The 24,930-nt window shown below is 35.0% G+C and overlaps 1 protein-coding gene across 1 annotated transcript; it reads left to right on the forward strand.

Moving 5' to 3' along the window:
- The first annotated feature begins 23,670 nt into the window (after positions 1-23,670).
- Positions 23,671-24,666, forward strand: LOC127561414 (zinc finger protein 239-like). Its single transcript, XM_051996663.1, has one exon. It carries the CDS (start codon positions 23,671-23,673, stop codon positions 24,664-24,666), a length of 996 nt encoding a protein of 331 aa, XP_051852623.1.
- Positions 24,667-24,930: the final 264 nt, after the last annotated feature.

The raw sequence follows: 24,930 nt of genomic DNA on the forward strand, positions 1-24,930 counted from the left end.
AGCAACTGGCTCTTGGGGGAGAAATTCATCCAGAGGGAATCAAGCAGAAGTCTTCTACCCTACAGAGCGTTGGAGGGTATTGTTGTTGTTTTATACCTAACAGAGCTAAGATTGGAGAATTTAATGGAAATCATTGCCAAGAATTTCCCCATTGTTTTAAATCTTGATCTTAATACCTATGTGACCTTAGTAGTTATTAATTTTCTCTGTACTTCACTGTTCTTATTTGTAAATGAATGTGTTGTACTAAATGATCCCTAAGATCTGTTCCTCCTCTAAATTTATGATCCAAAATTTAGAAATGGAAGCAACTTTAAGGATAAATTAATCTACCTCCCTCATTTTACAAATGAAGAAAACAAAGTCCAAAACTTTTTATAAGTTATCAAAGCAAGATAATGGCAGAGACAAAATCAGAATCCTGTATCTAACTCTCAGAGAGATCCTCTTTCTGCTACACTATGTTGCCTCTAGGTTAGGTACAATAGGATTTTTTTATGCCTATACAATTACAAATATCAGAATGTCTTCAATTATTAAGTTATTCAGCATCCAGTAAACCTAATGTCATAATGATTGCACTATTTTTTACTTTCATAAAAATGTTTTAGTGTCATTAAAACCTATTCCAAGACCTGGAACTAAGGAAGATATTACTTAGGTTTCCTAAAAGATATAAAGGTGATTAGGGAAGTGAGTTGGACTGCATTATATCTCTCAAATTGTACTTCTTGCAGGAATTGATACAAAAATATAACTGAAACAGAAATTATTTATCAATTTGACCTGCACATGTTCAAATGCTAATAGTACAAGATGTCCCAAAAATCTTAGGGGACTTTTAAGCTTTACCAACTTTTAACAAGTTTAAAACTACACTAAAATTTGGGAACATTGTTTATTTTAAGGTGATAGCACCATTCCTTATATATTATGCCCTCAGTATCTCTTATACCTCACTCATAGAGCCCCTCCTTTAAAAGCAGAAGTACTTCCAACCAAATAGTTGAATGACTGTTTTAAAGTTCAGCTCCCAGCAGAGTCAAAATTAACACATTAAAAGTTAACAACTTTGTTTGAACTACTCTAAAAAGTTTTCCACAATGACCACAGAAAAAGGGCCAAAATGAATTCTGACAAAGAAAGTGAAGAGAAAGTGACAACAAATAATTTTTTCAGATCAGAGCAGCCTAGGAAGATAGACAGAAGTCTGCAGACACTGGGATACAGGATGGCCAGGACCACATTCCCTTGGAAGTAGCTATGGTGGCAACACTGGGCTGTAATGGGAGCAGCTGCTCCCAGATATGGTAAAGGGACTGAATACCAGAGAAAAGCAGTCAGGATATAATGATTACATATAACCAGATTGGAAACAGCAAGGTATGATATAATTGATTTGCATTAACAGTTTCTATTGACCATTGCTCTGATTATAGAAGTCAGTCACAGGAGGAAAAAAATGCAGGGACATAACTATAATGTAACATAAGCGGTTAAAACTCAACCTTCAGCACATCAGAGGGTGGAGCTTTAAAATTGCCAAATCGCATTAACTATAAGCCCAAGAAATTTTACCTCCAATAACATATTTTTTATGCCTAGTGCAATATTATTCCCAAGGGTATTGCCTGCCCAAAAGAAGCTAATAAACAAGTGAAATATGAAAAAAAAAAAAGAAGAAGAAGAAGAAATCTTACTGTTAAAAGATATTATAGTAATAAGGAAGCTCAAAACAAAAAGAAACAATATTTTAAAAGTTAAGCCAGGAAAACAGAAGAAAATATTAAATAACCCATAGGAAAAACAACTGATCTGGCAAAACAAGAAGAAAGATAATTTCAGAATTATTGAACTACCTAAAAACCATGAACAAAAAAAGAGCATAAACATCGTATTTTAAGAAATTATAAGGAAAATTTGTCTAGATATCTTAGAACCAGGGGACAAAATAGAATTTGAAAAAATCCATTAGTCACCTCCTAAAAGAAATACTAAAATGGAAAATCCCAGGAATATTACAGCCAAAATCCAGAGCTCCTAGGTGAAGGGGAAAATACAATAGCCAGAATTATTTAAAAACTCAACCAAATTGAACAAACCTGCCTTCACTTCTCCCTTCTGTTAGAAGTGGTGTTTGCAATCTTTCCCAAATTTGTTGCTGCTGTTCCTTTAATGTAAAGTGAAATTCAAAAAGAGGAAAAAGCAAGAAAAATTCCTCTTTCTAGTGGTCCAGGTGAAGTTGAGATGGGCCCCCCCAAAAAATAATTAAAATATGCAGTCAGGACTGCAAAAGATTTAGCACCTATGAGTACAAAATATGGCATATGTTATTTTAAAAGGGAAAGGAGTTAGGATTACAATTAAAAATAACCCAGAAAAATTGACTATAATCATAGAACAAAAAAATGGATTCAGTGAAATAAAAGACTTTTAAGCATTACTGATGGAAAGACTAAAGCAGAATAAAAATTTTATATTCAAACACAGCAGTCAAGAAAATAAAAACATAAATGTAAACAAATAGCCTTAAGGGACTGAATAAGATTAAATTATTTACATTTATATAAGGAGATGATACATGTTACTAATAAGTTTATAATCACTTGATCTATTAGAGGGAATTTACTTAGCCAGAGGACATGGGAGTGAGTTATTATATCAGGATAATATCAAAATAAGAATGAAGGAATGAAAAAGAGTGATGCTTTGAGAAGAAGGAGAACAGGAAAAAAAATAAGAAAAATTATCTCATAAATGAGACATCTAAGGAAAAGTTCATACAATGAAGAGGAAATGGACAATGCTTTAAATCACTCTTATCTAAACTAATTCAAGAACATATATATATATATTTATACACATTAAAGTATAGAAATTTATCTTAACTAATAAGGAGTAGGAGGGAAAGGGGATAAGAAAGGAAATATAGATTAAAGGAAAGTCAGATTGAGAGAGACAGCAGTCAAAAGCAAAACAAGTTTTGAAGAGGAAGTAAGGTTAAAAAAAAAAAAAGCAAAAAATAAATAAATAAAAGCCTGTGAGACTGAATGGGATGAATTTACCCATAAAACAAAAGAGGATAACAGAATGTATTAGAAACCAGAATCCAACAATATATAGTTTAGAAAAAGCAAACTTGAAACAGAAAGACATATACATAGTTAAAACAAGGATCATGAACAGAATAATAAATTCTCAGATGAAGTAAAAAGGGGAAGGGGAGAAAGGAGGAATAATAAACATAATCTCAGACATACCAAAAAAAAATTAAGAGAGAAATCACATTTGTTAATGAATCAACATAATATAATATATTAATATAATCATATAAATACTGAACATACATGTATTAAATGACATAGCATCCTAATTCTTGAAGGAAATGAATGACATGAGGAAATAAACAATAAAAATGGTAAGTGGAAGACCTAAATTTACACCTCTCAGATCTGGCTAAATCTAAATATAAAGTAAACAAGAAAGAAGTTAAGGAGGTGAATATACTTTTAGAAATGTTAGATATAACAGATCTCTAGAAAATATTGAATGGGAATAGAAAGGGGTATACCTATTTCTCAGTTATGCATAGAACCTTACATTTGATAAATGTTCTTTGAAGCACAAATTAAAAATTAATTGGAAACTACAAAACTAGTAGTGACATTGCTAGGTCAAAAAATAGGTGCAATTTTATGACTCTTTGGCATAGTTCAAGATTGTTTTCCAGAATAGTTCACAATTCCACCAACAGTGGATTAGTGTCCAATTTTTTTTCCATATCCACTCCAACACTTGTCATTTTTTTCTCTGTCTTATTAGTCAATCTGATAAGTGGGAGGAGTACCTCAGAGTTGCTTTAATTTGCATTTCTCTTATCAATAATTATTTAGAGCATTTAATATGAGTAAAGACAATTATTTTTTTTTCCTGAAAACTGCCTGCTCATATCTTTTGTCAATTTATCAAATGGGGAATGACTCATGTTCTTACAAATTTGACTCAGTTCTCCATGTGATTAAGAAATAAAACCATTAAAGAAATTTGCTGTAAATTCTCAGTTTGTTGCTTTTCTTATAATCTTGGCTACATTGGTTTTATTTGTGCAAAACCTTTCTTAATTTAATGCAACCAACAACTTAAAGGACTAAAGAAAAAAATGACAATAAAACTGTACAAGTGAAGGACCTCAATTCAGGTTTAAATAAATCGAACAAAAAATAAATAAGAAAAATGTCAAGGAAGTGAATAAAATTTTAGAAGATTTGGATATCTTAGATTTTTGAGGAAAAAAATTGAATGACAATAGAAAGGAATACAACTTTTCTCATTAGTACATAACACCTAAATAAAAATATTAGGGTATTAAAAACCTCACAACTAAATCAAGAAAAGCAGAAATATTAAATGCATTGTTTTCAGATCATAATAGAATAAAAATGGCATTCAACAATGGATAAAAATGAAATAATCTGATCCTAAAGAATGACTCGATCAAAGAACAATTCATAGAAATTACAGATAATTTCTTCAAACAGAATGACAATAATAAGACAACATACCAAAATTTATAGGATGCAGCTAAATCAACACTTATAGGAAATTTCATATCTCTAACAATTACATCAATAAAATAGAGAAAAAGCATATGAATATATTTTAAAATTAGAAAAAGAATAAATTCAAATTTTCCAATTAAACAACAAATTGAAAATGCTAAAAACCAAAGGAAAGATTAATAAAATTGAAAATTAAAAAAACATTGAATTAACAAATTAAACCAGGAGGTGATTTTATGAGAAGCCAATATAAAGATAACACAATAATTAATTTCATTAAAAGCAGAAAGAAAAAAAATTACTGGTATCAAAAATTTTCCCCAGTTTTATGCCAATAAAGTGAAATGGATGAATATTTACAAAATATAAGTTTCCCACATTAAAAGAAGGAGAAGCAAAATACAAGAGCTCTATTTTAGAAAAAGAAATTGAAGAAGCCAGCAGTTAACTAATAAACACAGATGCATCCACAACCAGATGGATACACACATGAATTCTATCAAACATAGTATTGTATAAAGTATTTAGAAAAATAGTTGAGGGAGATCTACCAAATACTAGCAAGAAGTTACAGCAATACATCACAGAAATCATACACAATGATCAGGTAAGATTTATACTAGAAATGTAAGGTTAGATCAGTATTAGGAAAAATATCAGCATAATTGACCATATCAATAATAAAACCAATGTATCATTATAAAAAAGCTTTTAACATACTACAACACACAGAGAAAGCATAGGAATCAATGGAAGGTTTTTTAAAAAATGATAAATAACATTTATCTAAAACTAACAACATCTTCCCAAAATATATCAAAAATGAAGCAAAGGTGCCCATTATCACCACTATTCTTCAATATTAGAACAAGTGATAAGGAAATAAATTATCACTCTGCAGATGATATGATGTTCTACTTGGAGAATGCCAAGAATCAACGAAAAAAATAGTTGAAATAATTAACAACTATAGTAAAATTAGAAAATACAAAATAAATGCACAAAACCCATCAGCATATATTACCAACAAAGTCCAAAAGTAAGAAAAGTGAGAGAAATTTCATGTAAAATAACCAGAAACAATGTAAAAAAAAAAAAAACCAAAAACCTGAGGGTCTATTAAGACAAACCTAAGAACTATATAAATACAATTACAAGACACTTTTCCCTCTTTTTTTTAATTGAAGCTTTTTATTTTCAAAACATATGGAAGGATAATTTTTCACCCTTGCAAAACCTTGTGTTCCAATTTCCCTCCTTCTTCCCACCCCCTCATCTGAATGGCAAGTAATCCAATATATATTAAACATGGTAAAAAATATGTAAATCCAATATAGGCATAGTTATTTATACAAATATCTTGCTACACAAGAAGAATAAAATCAAAAAAGAAAAATGAGAAGAAAAATAAAATTTAAGCAAACAACAACAAAAGAAGTGAAAATACTATGTTGTGATCCATACTCAGTTCTCACAGTCCTCTCTCTAGGTATAGATGATTCTCATCATCACAAGATTATTGGAACTGTCCTGAATCATCTCATTGTTGAAAAGAGATACATCCCTCAGAATTGATCATCACATAATCTTGCTGTTGCTGTATACAATGAAATCCTGATTTGTGCTCATTTCACTTAGCATCAGTTTATGTAATTCTCTCCAGGCCTCTCTAAAATTATCCTGCTGATAATTTCTTACAGAACAATAATATTCCATAACATTCATATACCATAACTTATTCAGCCATTCTTCAGCTGATGAGCATCTGCTCAGTTTCCAGTTTCTTGCCACTACAATAAAAGGGCTGTCACAAACATTTTTGCACATGTGGGTCCCTTTCCCTCCTTTAAGATCTCTTGGGGACCCTGCTGGGTTAAAGGGTATGCACAGTTTGATAACCTTTTTAGCATAGTTCCAAATTTCTCTCCAGAATTACTGGATCCATTCACAATTCCAGTAACAATATATTAGTGTCCCAGTTTTTCCACATCCCCTCCAACATTTGTCATTATCTTTTCCTGTCATTTTAGCCAATCTCAGAGTTGTCTTAATTTACATTTCTCTGATCAATAGTGATTTAGAGCACCTTTTCATATGACCAGAAATGGTTTCAGTTTCTTCATCTGAAAATTGTCTGCTCATATCTATCACAAGACACTTTTCAAACAAATAAAATCAGATCTAAATAATTGGGAAAATATTGATTGCCCATGAATAAGTCGTGCTAGTATAATAAAAGTGACAATTCTACCTAAATTAATATATTAGTTATATAGTATTATAGCAAACTACAACTTTTTTTTTTTTTTTTTACAGAGCTAGAAAGTATAACAAAATTAATCTAAAAGAAAAAATGGTCAAAATTATCAAGGGAATTAATGGAGTAAAGGTGAAGGAAGGTAGTCTCCACTGTTTTTTTACTTTTTAATTTCATTTTTTTTTTCTCTATTTTATTGATGTGTTCAGAGATATAAAATTTCCTGTAAGTACTGATTTGGCTTCATACTATAAATTTTGGTATATTGTCTTATTATTGTCATTTTGTTTGAAGAAATTATCAGTACTTTCTATGGTTTGTTCTTTAACAAACTAGTCATCAAAACAATCAGTTACTGTCTTAGAAATGAAGTGGTGGGTCAGTGGAATCTAGTACACAAGTCATAATGGGTAATGACCATAGTAATCTAATGTTTGATAAGTTCCAGATGTTTGGGATGAAAACTCATTATTTGACAAAAACTCCTAGGAAAACTGGAAAGCAGTTCATCAGGAACTAAGTATAGACCAATACTGTAATGGTCTGAAGCTCGAGTTGATGCACTGAGGTCCCAAGCATGTGAGGCTAAATAGTAATTGGACCATGCTCTATTAATATATGCTTGGAGAAAGAATGGCCCCGCCCACTCTTTGTGCAAGTTCTGATGTGTTGTATAGGAAATGATGTAGGGACGATTTTGGTGGGTGGAGACAAAATAGGGGGAGAGAGGCAGAGAGACTGCTGGCCGGGTTCCTGTCATGGCTGCTCACATTCCTATCGTTATCCCCCTTCACCTCCACAAAGAATAAAGATCGAGGATTTTCCCTTAACCTGAATTCCTGACTCTGGCTGATTTTAAAATATGCAGTCATTACACAATACTTAACAGAATATATTAAGATAAGAGTTAGATATAAAGGATGATATCATAAGCAAACTAGGGAGCATAGAATAGTTTATCTATCTGATTTATCGATAAGAGAAAAATTTGTGACCAAATGAGATGTAAAGTACATTATATAATATAAAATGGATAATTTTATTACAATTAAATTTAAAAGGTTTTGCACATATAAAACCAATGTAGCCAAGATTAGAAGGAAAGCAACTTTCTCTAATAAAGGTTTTTTTTTTCCTTTGAAATATTTAGAAAAATGAATCAAATTTATAAAAATACCACTATTAAGGATGGACAGAGTGAAAGGAAAGATAGTAAGATAACAGGGAGAAATTGTATGGAAAGAAATACATAGTAATCATAACTGAAAAAAAGTTTACAGCAAATTTCTCTGATAAAAACCTCATTTCTGAGACAAATTTATAAGAATAAAAATTAATCATTCCCTTGCTGATAAGTGGTTAAAGAATATGAACAGGCAGTTTTTAGACAAAGTTATTAAAACTATCTATAGTTGTATGAAAAAATGAGCTGAATCACTATTGATTAGAGAAATTCACATTAAAGCAATTCTGAGATATAATTTTAGACCTCTCAGATTGGCTAATATGACAGAAGAAGAAAATGGCAACTGTTGGAGGGAATATGGGAAAACTGGGACTCAAATACATTGTTGTGAACTGATCCAACCATTCTGGAGAACAATTTAGAACTAAAGGGCTATAAAAATGTGCATACACATGGATACACTTTGATCCAATAATATCATTACAATATTTATATTCCATAAAGGCAAAAAAGGAAAAGGAAAAAACCTATTTGTATAAAAATATTCATGGCAACTCTTTTTGTGGTGACAAAGAATTGGAAATTGAGGGGATGTTCATAAATTGGGGAATGACTGAACAAGTTGTGGGATGTTATCATGATGGAATACCATTATGCTATAAAAAATGATGAGCATAATGCTTTCAGAAAAACCTGGGAAGAAACAATTTGCATGAACTGATGCAAAGTAAATTTAGCAGAACCAGGAAAATATTGCACACATATCAACAATAGTGCATAATGATTGATCAATTGTGAATAACTTGAATATTCTCAGTAATATAAAGATCCAAGATAATTCAAAACTAGCTGTCATGAAAAATGCATCCACTTTAAGATAAGGAAAGATGGAAGCTGAATGTATATTGAAACATACTTTTTGGTTTTCTATATTCTTGCTAAAACAAAATCTTTTATGCTTCAGTTGAAGGGGGGAAAACACATGATCTCAGATTAAGCTAACGTGAAAAAAAACCTAATTGCTTATCTTATCAATGAGAGGGGAAAATAGGAAGAGTAGAGAGATTTTGGAACTCAAAATTCTTTTAAAAAATAATTCTAACATTTAAAGAGCAAATAATTACAATACTATATAAACTCTTTAGAAAATTATTAAAAAAAACATATGAAGGAATCCTACTAAATTCCTTTTATGACATAAATATGATTTTTAAATACCTAAACCAGAGAAAACCTAAAGAAAGACCCAGTTTCCTGAATGAATATTGAGACAAAAAATTAAATAAAACATTAGCAAGGAGATTTATAATATATCATAAAAGGCATATGCTATAATTAGATTGGGTTTATGTTTGGAATATAAAGCTGGTTCAATAGTAGAAAAATTATAATTGATGAAAACAATAAATTTTTTTTAATGATGGGATTATTTCAATAGATGCAGAAAAGATTTTTTCCTCCTTCACACTTAACAATACATAACACTTATTCCTATGAAAAACATAGAAAGCTTATAAATAAATAGAGCTTTTCTTAAAATAATAAGTAGTTTTCAGTGTGTAAGGGAGACACGAGACAGAGGAAAAAGTTTGGAACTCAAAATTTCAAAAATGAATTTTAGCATCTATCGAAAACCAAGAGTATTAACTATATGGGGATAAACTACAAGCCTTTCATAAAATAATGGGTGAGGAAAGAATGTCCATTATCACCATTATGATTCAATATTTCACTAGAAATGCTAGTTCTAGCAACAAAATAAGAAAAATATATTGAAAAAAATTTAAGCAGGACACAAAACCATCACCTTTTGTAAATTATATACTGTTATATACTTAGGGAACTCTAGAGAGTCAACTAAAAATGAAATAATTTTTGATACATGGCTATTGTAGAAATATTTTGCCTGATTTCATATTTGTGGCCTTTTCAACTGGTAGGGAAGGAACGGAATGAAGGAAAATATTTAGAACTAAAAACAAAGTAAAATTTAACAATTGTTCTCCATCACTTCAAAATACAAGAAATGCTCCAAAATAAAGGGATTTTTTTTTAAAAAAGAAAGAAAGAAAGAAAAATTCATCACAAGGAAAACCCTTACCATAGAGACTAAAAATAAATAAATAAATAGGAAAAAATGAGGTTCTAATAAATGAATAAGTAAGTCATATCCTTGTAGCAAAAGGAACTGAAAATGTCACTATCTATATAATGTTCATTATGCTCCAGGGGTTCACTATTGTTGTTGTTGTTGTTTGTCCTTGTTTGACCATGACTTAAGGGAGTTGATACCATAACATATAAATAAATTGGATTCAAGTGAAAGAAGGTTCCTCCAGTGTAATGGGCTGAGGCTTGAGTTGATGCACTGAGGTCCCAAGCACGTGAGGCTAAATAGTCATTGGACCATAATCTATTAATATATATGCTTGGAGAAAGAATGGCCCCCGCCCATTCTTTGTGCAAATCTGGATGTGTTGTATAGGAAATGACGTTTTTTGGTGGGTGGAGGCAGGGGAGTGGAAAGGGAAGCGGAAAGAGAGGCTGCTGGCTGGTGTCTTGTCACAGCTGCTCACATTGCTATCACGACTGCCCTTCACCTCTGATCCCCTTCTGCTAAATGGCTTCCTGTCGCAGCTGCCCATATTGCTATTACAATCCTTCTTCACCTCTACTGAGAATAAAGATTGAAGATTTTTCCCTTAACCTGAATTCCTGACTCTGCCTGATTTTAAATACGTGGTCATCACACCCCAGAGCCATCGGGCTCCATCTGCAAGATATACATCAAGACAACTGGAGATGGCTCTGGATGTGACAAGAGATTTTGAGTTAAGCTCCTTAACAGATCTCAGTTTTGATTTAGGCAAAGATTAAGGTTAGGTAAGAACTAAAGTAGAGAATGGCCTCTTTTACATAATCAAACACACACACACACACACACAAACACAAACACACACACATACACACATGTAAATCTAAGTGGGGAAGTCCCTCAGGGTTTCTGACCAAAGCAGAAAAAATTGCTATTTACATTCATTCTGAGGCAATCGTTGTCCAAATGATGACCAGTGAGGCTTGGCCTCGAATCCATTGTTGATCAGTCAATAAAAGCCAGAATGATTTGGGTTTAAGGCATGGTCTTTGTCTGCAAACCTCAAGATAATTTCCAAAATTTAGTTTTGCCACACCTGAGGCCTCAAAAGGCTTGTGGCTGAACTAAAACCATATGGCTAGTTATTAACAGCGATACAGCTCTGTGATGTAAAATGAAAAACTTCTTGAGTGGCCAAGATTATTTTTCCATCCCTACATCAGCTTTACTCCTCAGAGGGTTCTGGATATCAGAAGACACTGAGATCCACTATTATCTCTAGAATCAAATATAAACCATTTTGTTGGTATTTAAAATCTGGCTCAAACTTATCCTTCTGAGTTATTTATTTTACTCTTCTTTATACACTTCATGGTCCAACCAAACTACCCTTTTGTCCCTGTCACATGACAATCCATCTTCCTTCTCTGTCCCTTTACACTGACTCCTTTGTCACCTCTTCTATGATCTCTTTGAGATACAGAGCCAGTAGAGACCTTATTGGATCAATGGGTATTCACAGTTTTAGTCCTCTAGGCTTATCACATTTTACCTCCCCTTTCTTCTTCTCCCAGTACAATTCCTTTTCTACTCCTAATTTTTTAAAAATATCACATTAAAGTCAACTTATACTTATACCCTCTGAGTATACATACCCCTTCTAATTGCCTTGACAAAGATACAATTCTCAAAAGTTACACACCACCTTCCCATGCAGGGATGAGAATAAATCTATGATTAATTCAGCATTCTGTGCCATACATTGCCTTAGTCATTCTCATGTCCTGCCTGTCTCTTCTCCTTACAATGACATAATCTATTAAATGCCAATATTGGCTGTGATTAGCTGAAATTTTATTGCATTTAGGTAAATGGAAGATAATGTTGGTGATGGGAAGGTTAGAAAATGTACAATTCTTCAGTAATAAATAATTATTGTTATTTCTAATTCCATTCTTCCCAAGGATTGCCTACCATCTCTAAAAATCTGAACCTACTCTAGAGTTGAATTTATACAGAATTATAAACTTGTCCTCTTTTGACACATTGATGATATGGGTCTTCTAGGTCTTCATAAAATTCTTCTTTGACCTCAGTAGGGTTCGTCTTGATGGTGACATGGCATTGTCCTGCAAGTGGCAATCACATTGCCATGAACCTGTTGTTCACTGCCTTTGGTAAGCATGCCAGCTTGCTGACTATTTTAAGTTTTGACTGCAAAACTTACACCAGCTTCACAGTACTTACCTTCACTGGAGCCCTTATAGAAAAATGTGTATATAGCTCCAATTTCAGTAAACTGGCTTTCATTTGGCAGTCACACGCTGAGTTCTCTTGCAACAAAAGCTCTTCATATTTTATCTTGGATTTTGTGTTGTTTATGAACACATTTCCTGTACCAATAGTGAAAAGGATCATCTTTGCAGAAATTTTTATACATTTTTGTGTGTTTTGGCCATGCAGTGGGATCCCCATCTGTTTCAATAATCAGGCCAGGTTTGGATAAACAGACCACTTTTAGGGCACCTTTTCTAGCCCATTCCTTACACCAGGATGTGAATGGTATGGTCTTTTTAAAAGGCTTCTCAAATAATCAGGGGATAGCCGAATCCCAATTGCTTACAGTCAGAAAATGATCCTATGGCCTGGGTCACTTGTGTGCATGATTATGACTACAATTCCTAGAGTATGCACATCTGCTGCTTCATCATTTGCTTTTTATCACAGGACTTTGAGATGGGTAAAAATGGTAAAATGGTATGAGTGGTATCTTTTGATTCATGCACAAATTGGATTTAAGTGAGGCAGAGTTGCACAAAATCATCAGCCTTATTGTAATCATCACAGTTCAGTGGCACAAAAGAGTTAAGATAGCTGGTGATGGCTCAAGATGCAGTGGATGATCTTGACATCTTCAATGTTTAACCAAGCTTTTAATGCTCCACAGCAATTGCTTCAGCTGTCTTAATGGCCCTTAGAACAAATTGCTCTAATTGATCCATTCTATCAGGGGAAAACTTCACATGCTTGGGGTAGATACACACACACACACACACACACACACACACACACACACACACCCTAATCTGCTGAAATGGTTTACTGGGGTATAGCCACTGTGCATATTATAACTTCTTAGAGCTAGCCACAGGTGAGAGTTAGTGGATACTAAAATAGGAAAACGGTCTGAAAAGGGCTTTGCAGCCCTTACACCAGAAGTTCCAGTCTTCCCTGAACATACCCTATATCCCATTTCTAAGGAAATGGATACAAGAGATATTGGTATGGCAGAACCACAAGACTTGACAACTGATTAGATACAATGGAGAAGAAAAGAGTCAACTGGATTGAAACTAGCCTCTAACCTATGGGTGGCTGGTGCCAAATAAAATAGGCCAGAGACAAGAGTCAATGATCAAATGGAAGTTTAATTAATTTTAGAGTGAGAAAAATGCTTGCAAGCAGAAGTCCCTCTTTTTCCTCCCAGAAAGAGGGCTTAACATTCTGGAGTAAAGGCATAGCTTTTATATACATGAAAAACAAAACAAAACAAAAAACCACAAGTAGACTGGATCATGATACAATTATTCTTAGGTCTTGAGTAGCAGTTCTTCTGGATGGCATTTCTTAAGACAATATAGGCATTCTTGAGTCCTGTGGGAACAGCTTATTGTTCAGAAGAGGACAAAACTGGAATTATCAAGAAAAGGATTGTGAGCAGCTCAAGAAATGTGATGGATGGCTCTTAGATCCTTGGGAACTCTAACAAATTTAAACAGATATTTAATAATACGAAATACCTGAAGGAATACCTGGTGTTAGTAAGAATACTATACATCCAAAATGAGAAGGATTGCGGTTATGCCAAACTTAGGGCATATCCTGCTTGCTAGGCCTTAGCTCCTGGAAAGAGAATGTCTCCAAATATCTTGAAAAGAGTGAAGAATCAAGTTTAGCAGTAAGCTTGTTAATCTGGATAACTGGAAGGATAATAGTCCCCTTGACAAAAATTAGGGATATTTTGAAAAGGAGTCCTTTGGGGAGGATGATAAATTATTTTGAACAAATTTAATTTTAAGTGCTTGCAAAACATTCAGAATGTCCAATAAGCAGCTAGTGATATTGAGAGCAGAACTCCAGGAAAGAGACTAGGGCTGGATATAGATTGTTGAGTCATATACTTAAGAGAGTGATCCCAGGGAAAGCTCTAACAAGCAGCAGAGTGCAATATTAGGAAAGCAAAAGTCATAGAAAAAAGTTACAGTAGGAAAGCTATAGCTTAGAGCTACAATGGCCAGAAAGCTTCTCTTGATGTGAAGGACTGAGAAGAGTATCTTGGCAAATCCTGGTTTTCACAAACCTACCTAGAGGTTATTGAGACTCCCATGTGTCAGGCATCCACCAAGTTCTCAAACCCATTTAGATGAGAACGTTTATGCCTTTGATGATTAAAAAGCTGCATAAGGGAAGCAAAGACTACTTTGTCTCTTTTTAGGGAAAACTAATCCCCAACACAGGAAGAAAGGAGGAGCCTTCATGTTGGTAGGATCAGGTAAAAGTTCTTGGTTCCTGCTTCCCTGTTACCCACTTTAGGTTAGGAAACAGCCTGTCTTGCTGACTCGATGACTAATGTTACCATAATGAGGCAAATGAAGCTGCATCTACAAAAACACAATATAGGTGCCACTGTATCCTCCTCCTCCTTTTCCAAATGTGTTCACCTTTCTTTAAACATTTAGTGTAAAAACTGCTTATCTGAGTGAATGATTGAGAATCAAGTTGTGATGGAGCAATTGGGAGAGTGGAGTCCTGGAAGAGGAAAAAAAAAGTAAAATTGCAGTATTTTGCCAGAGTATTATTATTATTATTATTATTATTATTACTATTACTAGAGACACAGGGCTATAGAAGAGGGCTATTGTTTCTTTTTAAAAATTTCTCAGAGCAAAATAATTATTTATATTGGGGTCTGCCAGTACGTGGATCAAGGAAATAGACTGGGTGACTGGGTTGCCACTGGATCTCCAGTTTTTCTCCCTAATTTGGTTATTGAGGAAAACCAGTCCCGAAAAGAAGAAATGAGGAAGTGGTTGGAAAGAGTGAAACCATGGACTGAATACAAATCTACATAAAGGTGGTGTGTGTGTGTGTGTGTGTGTGTATTAATATACTTATAACATATATAATAGGGGTTCTGAGTTCAAACAGCTCACCCATACATGCATAGATACATATAATACAACAGTTCTCTCATTTTACAGATAAGCTGAGTCCCAGAAAAGTGCATGCACGTGTTCAAGTTCACATTTGTAGTAAACAACTGGACTTTGAAAGGATCCCAATCTTTCCTCTGCCTTAAACTATTCCGCAGGATGACAGAAGACCAGAGAGATGACAGTACTTATAGATGGTCCTAGAGAAACCCGGAAGTTCGCGGCGGCAGCCCACGCGGTCCCGCCTCTTCGGCCTGTACACTTCCTGTTCATTGTTCTCTGCTGGGGCTTTCGCTGTCCTTGGTGTGCCCTGAGCTTCTGGGTCCCAGAGAGAGGCAACAGACACCGCTGTCGCTAATCGCTGAGAGGTGGAAATCCAGCTCGGGAGCGGGCACGGCCTGTGAGTCTGAGTCCGGGGGATGGAAATGCCAGCACCTTAGGGAGAGGCCGGGCCCAGCCTCCTATCGGGGATGGACGAGGCCCGGCGCTGCTGGGTTAGGACTGGGGCTGGAGCCGGTGCTGGATTGAGAGATGCGGAACGAAATAAGGAATAAAGTTTAGGAAGACGGGATGCCTGGAATCTGCAGGAGGCGGGTGAGGATAGTGGGAGAACATCTTAGTGCCAAGGAACGAGCAGCTACTAGGAACGCAGGAGGAGAATGAATGAAGTAGTTGGGAATGAAGGAGCTGGGGCCGAGTGCAGGGTCAGGTTCCCGGACGTGGGAGCTGGAGAGAGACAGATGGATGTGGGGAATGGAGGTGGGGACTGAACAGTGCCTAAAACCTGGAGATCTGGGATTAAAGATCTATGGAAAAGTTGGAAAGCTTCCGAAATTTAAGGGTTTATGGGAAACTATCGATAGGTTTTCACTCAAGACAATTAGGGCCTGAAAGAAGAGCTATTGACTAGATGTTTGGCCTGGGGAAGCAAGATATTACTTTATACCCTCATCTGCTATGTATATTCCTTCTACCTGTGATAATTTTTAAGAGTTACAGGTGTCATCTTCTTATGCCCAGGGTTAAAAACAGTAACTCCACAGAATTCATTATTTTCTTTACCCTTTTTACCTGTTGGAGGAATTCTCTTAGGTCTTGATATTGGAGATGTAATTTTTTGTGCAATTCTGTTCACCTTATGAAAGCTTAAAAACCTATTTCATTGACCTTTTTTTCCCTTGCAGTATTATGCTTAATTTTGCAGGATAGGTGATTCTTAGTCATAGACCTAGCTCCTCTCCCTTCTAAAATGTTCCATGATATCTGATGTTGCAGCTGCTGAATCCTATGTATTCTTGATTGTGACTCCCCAATAACTGAATTGTTTCTTTCTGACCAGTTCAGTATTTTCTCCTTGAAGTGACAGTTCTCTAAGTTGACTATAATTAGTGTTCCTTAAAGTTCTTATTTTGGGATCTCGTTCTTGAGGTGATTGGTAGATTTTTTTCAATGCCTACTTTACTCTCCAGCTCTAAGAATCAGGGCAGTTTTCTTTGATAGTTTCTTGAAAGATGCTGTTTAGGACCTTTTTTTTTTTTTTTAATTATAGCTTTTTATTGACAAAATATATGCATGGGTAATTTTTCAACATTGATCCTTGCAAAAACTTCTGTTCCAACTTTTCCCCTCCTTCCCTCCACCCCCTTCCCTAGATGGCAGGTCGTCCCATACATGTTAAATATGTTAAAGTATATCTTAAATACAATATATGAATACATATTTATACAGTTATCTTGCTGCACAAGAAAAATCAGACTTAGAAAAAAGGTAAAAATAACCTTGGAAAGAAAAACAAAAATGCAAGCAAACAATAATAGAAAGAGTATAAATGCTGTTGTGGTCCACACTCATTTCCCAGTGTTCTTTCGCTGGGTTTAGCTGGTTCTGTTCATTACTGATCAATTGGAACTGATTTGGATCCTCTCATTGTTGAAGATAGCCACTTCCATCAGAATTGATCCTCATATAGTATTATTGTTGAAGTATGATCTGGTTCTGCTCATGTCACTTAACATCAATTCATGTATGTCTCTCCAAATCTCTCTGTATTCATTCTGCTGAGGATCTTCTTTTGATTATGGCTTTCATGTAGTCCAATGATTCTAATTCTCTCCTAGATCTATTTTCTAGATCAGTTGTTTTTGACCTAGAGATATCTTACATTTTCTTCTATTTTTTCATTTTGTTGATTCTTAAAGTCTCATACTTCTGCTTGCCCAATTCTAACTTTATCTGACACATATCCATCCTTCCTTTTTTAGAAGCAAATAGATAGATGTATAATTACTAAAGTTCTCCACCATTCTGAGCATCCTATTTTTGGGATGTTTCTGGCTAAGTTCTTTTCGAATGCAATTCAAGTTGGATGCTATACTTTGGGTTGTGTATTTCTCTTCTCCGTGAATTTTCCCTTTTGTGGAGGCCCTTTCTGTAAAAAATAAAAATAAATAAAAAATAAAATAAGTTTACCTTTAGTACCAAAATAAGTTTACTTTCACCATTGGCCCTTAATTTCTACAGACACTGGTGGCAACTTTACTTAGTGTCTTCCCTTGATGAAAGATACATTCTAAAGGTAAAGAAAAGTAAACAAACAAATGATCTAAGCTATGGCAAATTTCCCTTAGATTGAATAAGGGTGAATTAAGTGCCCAAATCACCAGAAATGAGAAGGTACATTATTCCAGGAGCCAAAAACTTTTCAGGACATGGCAATCTACATAGCAGGAGAACAATGTGGACAACTGGATCCCACCCAGAGGGACTGCTACCAAAATATTCTGCATAAGAACTATGATAATAGAATTTCTCCAGATCAAAATTTCTACTTAAATTCTAAATTCACATACATGAGTAATTGTCTTTAGGAACTGGAAGGGAAGAGAATGGGCAATTATTTTGTAAAACTTTCCCCTTCTTTCTCCCTCTTCTTGTTTCATTTTCATTTTTTGTGTCTTAGGTAGATCAGTGAACTTCCTAGGCACTACTTGTATTAATAAAACTGAAATTATCCCTTTGGCTTCCATTTTACTTGCTGCTAGGGATAGTTTTTTGAACCTTAAGTTTTGCAATTGGATTTAAACAACTAAAAATCTAGCTGAGAATGTTTGTACCTGGGACAAAAAAATAGGAAAAGCACCTTAGGTGTTGAAGTAGAGGTGGTGAGAAGAGACAGACTTGGGGACAGTTTTGAGGAGAGCCCTGTTCATCTTGTATCTATCAGACTGACATCATTTATTTATTTATTTACTATGTGCAAACCTTTGTGGTAGATGCTGGGAATCAAAAAAAAAAAGTTTCTATTGCTGAGGAGTTTACATTTCTATTGGAGAGTGTATGTGTGTATATGCAGATACATGAATGCACACACAAACATACATAAGCACACATATGTAATATAGCATGACATATTAAGAGAATCTATCCTGAAGTCAAAAGGATCTGGCATCATGTTTTGGCTATGTGATTCTGGGCAAGTTGCTTAACTTTTAAATTTTCTTCATTAGCACTTTGTGCTTTCTGCAGGAGGCTCAACCCCCTAAATTGCTAGCATTTTTCTCTCACCAGTTATCTTCCAAGTACCTTTATGTATTATTTTCATGTTGTCATTAAAATGTGAACTTTGTGAGGGCAGGGAATGTTTATGTCTGAATCAACAGTTTTTAGCAATGTTTGGCAACGTCATCCATAATAAATGAATATTGATTGCTTGATTGACAATTAATTAAGAGTAGTAAGGAATAAGAAGTGGCATCTCTGAGCCTTGAAGGAAATTAGATTCTGTGCATGGGAGAGAGCAAAATTCAGGGAACAGCAAATACATTAAACTGCAGAGTATGTGAAAGGTAATAATGTGAAAGAAGCCTGAAAAGTGGGCTGGCTCCAGAATAGAAGGGTCTTTTTAACCTAGACAGCTTTGAAGATTTTTTATTCCTTGAAAGTTCTTTGGCAACTATATGGAGATGTTTAGAGAGAGGAGAAATTAGAAGTTGGATGTCCAATTAAACAATAAGAAGAGGTGATAGATGCAAGAAATGATTTCTGAAGTTAGAATCTTGCAAGACTTGGAGCTGATTGGATATGGTTATTGATGAACAAAAAAGAGTCAAAAATAACATCAAGATTAGGAAGTAAGATGACTGGGAGGATGATGGTGCCTGTAGTGGAGGAATTTAGGGGGGAAGACAATGAGTTCTATTTTTGGGGACATGTTAAAAGTTTGAGATGCCTATAACACATCCAGTTAGAGATGTCAACAAGCATTTGATAATGTGGGATTAGACCTCAGGGAAGAGTTTAGAATGGATTTACATATTTGAAAATCACAATCAAAGAAATAATTGAACCCATAGGAGTTGATAAAATCACTAAGGTCAAAGGGAAGAAGAGGGACACATAATCCAATGATCTGAGAAGCAATGATCAAACAAAGAGAAAGAGAACTAGCAATTAGCTATGTCACAGAAATAGTAAGTATAAAAAGTAAGATTTGAACCCAGCTGCTCTGATTCTATACAGTTATTTCATGAAATATTCATGTGCAATTAAAAAACAATATGAATATAGAGTAGTAGTATCACATAAATTGAGGAATGAGAACATCCAGGAGGAGTATCAAAAGTTTCAAGAAAGATAATGAAAGATGAGGACCAAGAAAAAAACATCAGATTTATCATTGATAACTTTGGAGAGTGTGAGTTTGAATAGAAAGAAAATGGATAAAAGTAATGTAGACAGTTTTTCCTAAGACTGTGTGTGTGTTTGGGTCTATACACACATACAGTATAGCATGATAGAGTAAATAGAAAGCCTGCTTTGAAGCTGGAAAAACTCAGGGGCAAAGTCCTACCCCTGAAATGGCTATGTGATCCTATTTATAAAAAATAGTAGTATTATAAAATAGCTTAAAAAAAAAAAACTGAGCTGATTATTAGGCCATGTGTAAACAGGGATAGGGTATGTGTGGAAGAGTGCCAATTGTGCTTTGCCACATGTCTAACCCTTTCTTTTCCTTACTTCCTGTCCTTAGACAAAATTTATCTTTTTAAAAAATTTGTTCTCCTTTGTTATTACATCCTATATTTTTAAAATTTCCCCTTCTTTTCCAGTTATCCATACTTTTTAACAAAAAAAATTAAAAAGGGAGGAAGTTTCACCAAAACTAACCAAGGTTTCAAAAGTCTATTATTAGTGTTCCATATACATAATTCCCTGCTTCTTCTGTATAAAATCGGAGTTGAGGTACACAAAATGCAATTTCAGCATTTTTGTTGCTTTTCTTTCCGTTTTCGTTACATTTACAGTTATTTACATCGTCATATTTGTGTTTTCTGTGTTCTGCTTGCTTAACTTTTAAAATCATTTATAAGTCTTCCTATGCTTCTCTGTATTCATCATATTCATTGTATCTTATAGCCCAGTAGTACTGCATTAGGCAACTCTATATAGTGGAAAGAAATTACTCTGAAATCAGAGCAGCTTGGGCCAGATCTTACCTTTTATGTTTAGTTTCCAATTTTGGGAAATTATCTCTTTAGTTTCCACATCTTTTAAATTAAAGGGCTGAAAGAATTGAATATGAAAGAAGTTAGAAAGAGCAAGATTTGGTAACTAATAGATTATGTAGAGGGAGAACAAAGAATCAAAGGTAATGCTAAAGTTACAAATCTGGGAGGTTAGAATGATTGCTTTCAACAGAAATAGTAGTTTAGAATTGGGAGTGGGGGAGAATGATAATTTTGGGCATAATGGAGTTTGAAACACCTCTAGGATATCCGATTGGAAATGTCTAATAGGCAACTATGGTGAAACTAAAGTTTAGGGGAAAGGCTAGGATTAATGTCATTGGAAAAGAGAACCTAGGATAGAATATTGAATACCCACCCTTAGAAGGTATAATATGAATGATAAACTAACAAAGGAGATAGAGACAAGTAAGAAACCATTCACAGATTAGCCTCAATTTATCTTTTTCATCTTGGGCAATGGCACATTATTCTCTCCCGTATATTAAAATTTTAGCATACAAGTCTTCTCTAATTCTTCTCACAAGATGCTTTCTCCTGAGACTGAATTTGCATTCACCATCTTCATGCCTGGAATGTACTGACATCTTCCTCATCTTCATCTCTCTTCTTTCAAGATGATATTCAGGCACCACCTTCAAAGAAATAATAAGTTTTTTTCTGATTCCTTCAATTATTAGTGGCATTCTTTCCAGACTACCTTGTATTTACATACTTAGCATATGGCCATATTTGGGAAATATTAAAAATCAGAATTGAAAAAGAACATAGAAATCAACTAGTCAACATTAAGTACCTACTATGTTCTCATTAGGATAATAATAGTACATCTAGAATAAGTATAAAGAGAAGAAATATACAAAGTATGTAAATACAAAGTAGTCTGGAAAGAATGCCACTAGTGTGGCAAAGAACAAGAAAAAAAAGCATATGGCCATATTTGGGAAATGATATTAAAGATCAGAGTTGAAAAAGAACATAGAAGTCAACTAGTCAACAAGTATTGATTAAGTACCTACTATGTTTTCATTAGGATAATAATAGTACATATAGAATAAGTATAAAGAGAATATACATTTTTTCTTTTTCTTTGCTACTATAAGAAATATTGCTATAAATATTTTGGTGTATATAAGGCATTTCTTTTTATCATTCAACTCTTTGGAGGCAATGCCTAGACTAAAGGGTATATACATTTTCATCAGTTTCTTAGAACAATTGCTTTCCATAAATTCAAGCTCCACCATCTTTAAATTAGGTATCTATTTATCGTCATCTTTCCCAATTTGTAAAACTACAGTTTTAAAAAGTATTTTAGTTTGGGTGAACCTGGAGCATTCTTTCATATGGTTAATAGTTTCCAGTTTTTTTGAGATTTCAAACCTTCCCTTTTCATACTGATGTTAAGTGAGGCACCTAAGACTTAATGGTTTCAATCTCAATATAGGTAAGGGGTGGAATTTTAATGGCAGTTCACTCAGGTGAATAAAATATCCCTCTCCCACTTCAATTTATGCGCAGGCAGGTATTGGGGTTCATCCATTCAAAAGACCTTTGTCTCTTTCCCAAATCCTTTAATCTCCAATCTACTACAGGTGGAATTGAGGAGAAACCTGACTTTATTCAGATCTATCACTTGGCAGAGTAACTTCCCATTCCCCATTTAGAGTTTGGGAACTACATTGTATCCCTTCCTGTGTCCCATTCTTAAACTCAATTTGAATGAAAAATATGTAAGGTGAGAGTAATATTTAATTGCAGGAAAAGAAGGCAGTTGGCTTAGACCTCCCTAGACCCTAGTGAAGGGATAATCCTAGTTGGATAGATGGCAGTGATTGAACAGTGTTCATCAGAGGAACCCAAAGTGTTACTATTGTACCCTTCCCATATCATTCTCCCTTATTGAAGCCCAATACCAGTACTTCTGGGCTTAGAATATTGCTTTGCTTCAGTGTAGGTCTAGATTTAAGTACATATTTCAAAAGGCTGTGAATGTGAAAATGAATAGGATTTTTTTTTTTTTTTTTTGCTGAGGCAGTTGGGGAGTTGGGGTTAAGTGACTTGCCCAAGGTCATAGGATATGTTCTGAGGCCAGGTTTGAACTCAGGTCTTCCTGACTTCAGGGCTGGTGCTCTATCCACTGCACCACCTAGCTGCCCCATGAATAGGATCCTAATAACCTTAGCAGCAACTCTGAGCAATCCTTGATCCTCCCTTCCAATTATGGGTTCATAATTTTCCTCCAAGAAGTCTTCCTTAATTGGCTCTCCTTTGTTCATGTCAATTCACTGGATAGATATAACTCATTGTCTTCACTCTTCAGGAGCTGTTGAGGAAAATGTGCACAAGAAACTTGAATAACAATACAAGTGGTACAATGGTTAAGAGCAATGGAAACAGGAATAGCTGGATTCAAATCCGGCTTTGGACACTACCTACTTGACTTTCGGACCAAGATTTTCAGACAAAGATTTTGGTATGCACTGTTATGAACTGGGAATGTAACATGCCATTACTTTGCCAGCTGTCTTACCTTCCTGATTACGTCTTAGAATATATTTACATTCACTAAAAATAATAAACCAGCTTCATTATAAGGAAATAACTAATTAGCACAAAGGAGATTTTACACCATGTCTTAAAAATTGTTGAAGCAAATAATCTCAAAGTTGAAATTAGCATAATTCCCTTTGTCATTTTCTTCACTCCTAGCCATACTCTTGTTACCCAATTTCAGCAGAGTGACTTTAATTGATTTCTTTTCCCATTTCTCCAGGTTTAGAACTTCAGCAAAGAGATAGTACATAGAGCATCTTGAAGCAAGAAGTTCCAGAAATGAAAGAATCTTCCAGTGGGTCTTTGGCAGAATCTGACATAGGTAGAACTCAGCATCTGTTTCATGACTGGGGTAGAGTTGATGGTGAGACCAAAGAGCCTAAGTTGGAAGAACAATTTAAGATCCCACCAATGGAAGGAAAAATGGGTAAATCCAACACCCCAACAAAGGGACAAGGAAAATTAATTGGCCACGAGAGACCTGAAACAGAGGAAAAACCTTTTAAATGTCTGGACTGTGGAAAATGCTTTAGTAGAAACACTCATCTCAGTCTCCATCAGAGAACCCACACTGGTGAAAAGCCCTACAAATGTGGGGATTGTGGTCGTTGTTTCAGTGATGGTTCTGCTCTCATCCGCCATCAGCGGATACACACAGGTGAAAGGCCCTATAAGTGTATAGAGTGTGGAAAATGCTTTGGCCGCAGCTCTCATCTGGACCTGCACCAGCGGACTCACCTTGGAGAAAAGCCCTACAAATGTCCTGAGTGCGGGAAGGGATTCCGGGATAGCTCAGGGTTAGCCAGACACCAGGGCATCCATACAGGTGCCAGTACTTACAAATGTGGTATATGTGGCAAGAGCTTTAATGACAACTCAGCCTTCATCCGCCACCAGCGCATCCATACAGGTGAAAAGCCCTATGTGTGTGTGGAGTGTGGCAAGAGTTTTAGTGATAGTTCCAACTTCCGTACACACCAGAAGTCTCATTGGGAAGAAAAGCCCTTCAAATGCACAGTTTGTGCAAAGAGCTATGTGCGCAGGTCAGATCTTGTCATACACCAGAGGACACACACTGGTGAGAAGCCTTACCAGTGCAGTGACTGTGGCAAGAGCTTCAACCAGAGGTCTGGCCTCATTATCCACCAGACCACTCACACAGGAGAAAAACCCTTCAGCTGCAGCAAATGTTCAAAGAGCTTTGGGCACCACTCCTACCTTCTGAAGCATCAGAGGACTCATTTTAGAGAGTTTCCAGAGAAATCCCTAGAATAAAGAGACCAAGTGATCCACCTGTAGACTATCAGTGGAACAGAAAATAAGCTATTTATGCACCTTGCCAGATCAGCAGCATCCATTTAGGATTAGGGTTAAATAGGATGGGGGTGAAGCATGTGAGTGCTGAACTCATGACCTCAGCCTTACCAGCACCAGTGAGGCAGACCAGCCTTTAGCTCATTTATTACCTCATTTGCTCTTTCCATCCAGGTAGATGAGAAACTGATACCCTGAGAAGAGGCTGGCTAAGACTATGAGAGT

Source organism: Antechinus flavipes, chromosome 4 (assembly GCF_016432865.1).
Source record: "Antechinus flavipes isolate AdamAnt ecotype Samford, QLD, Australia chromosome 4, AdamAnt_v2, whole genome shotgun sequence".
NCBI classification, from domain to species: domain Eukaryota; kingdom Metazoa; phylum Chordata; class Mammalia; order Dasyuromorphia; family Dasyuridae; genus Antechinus; species Antechinus flavipes.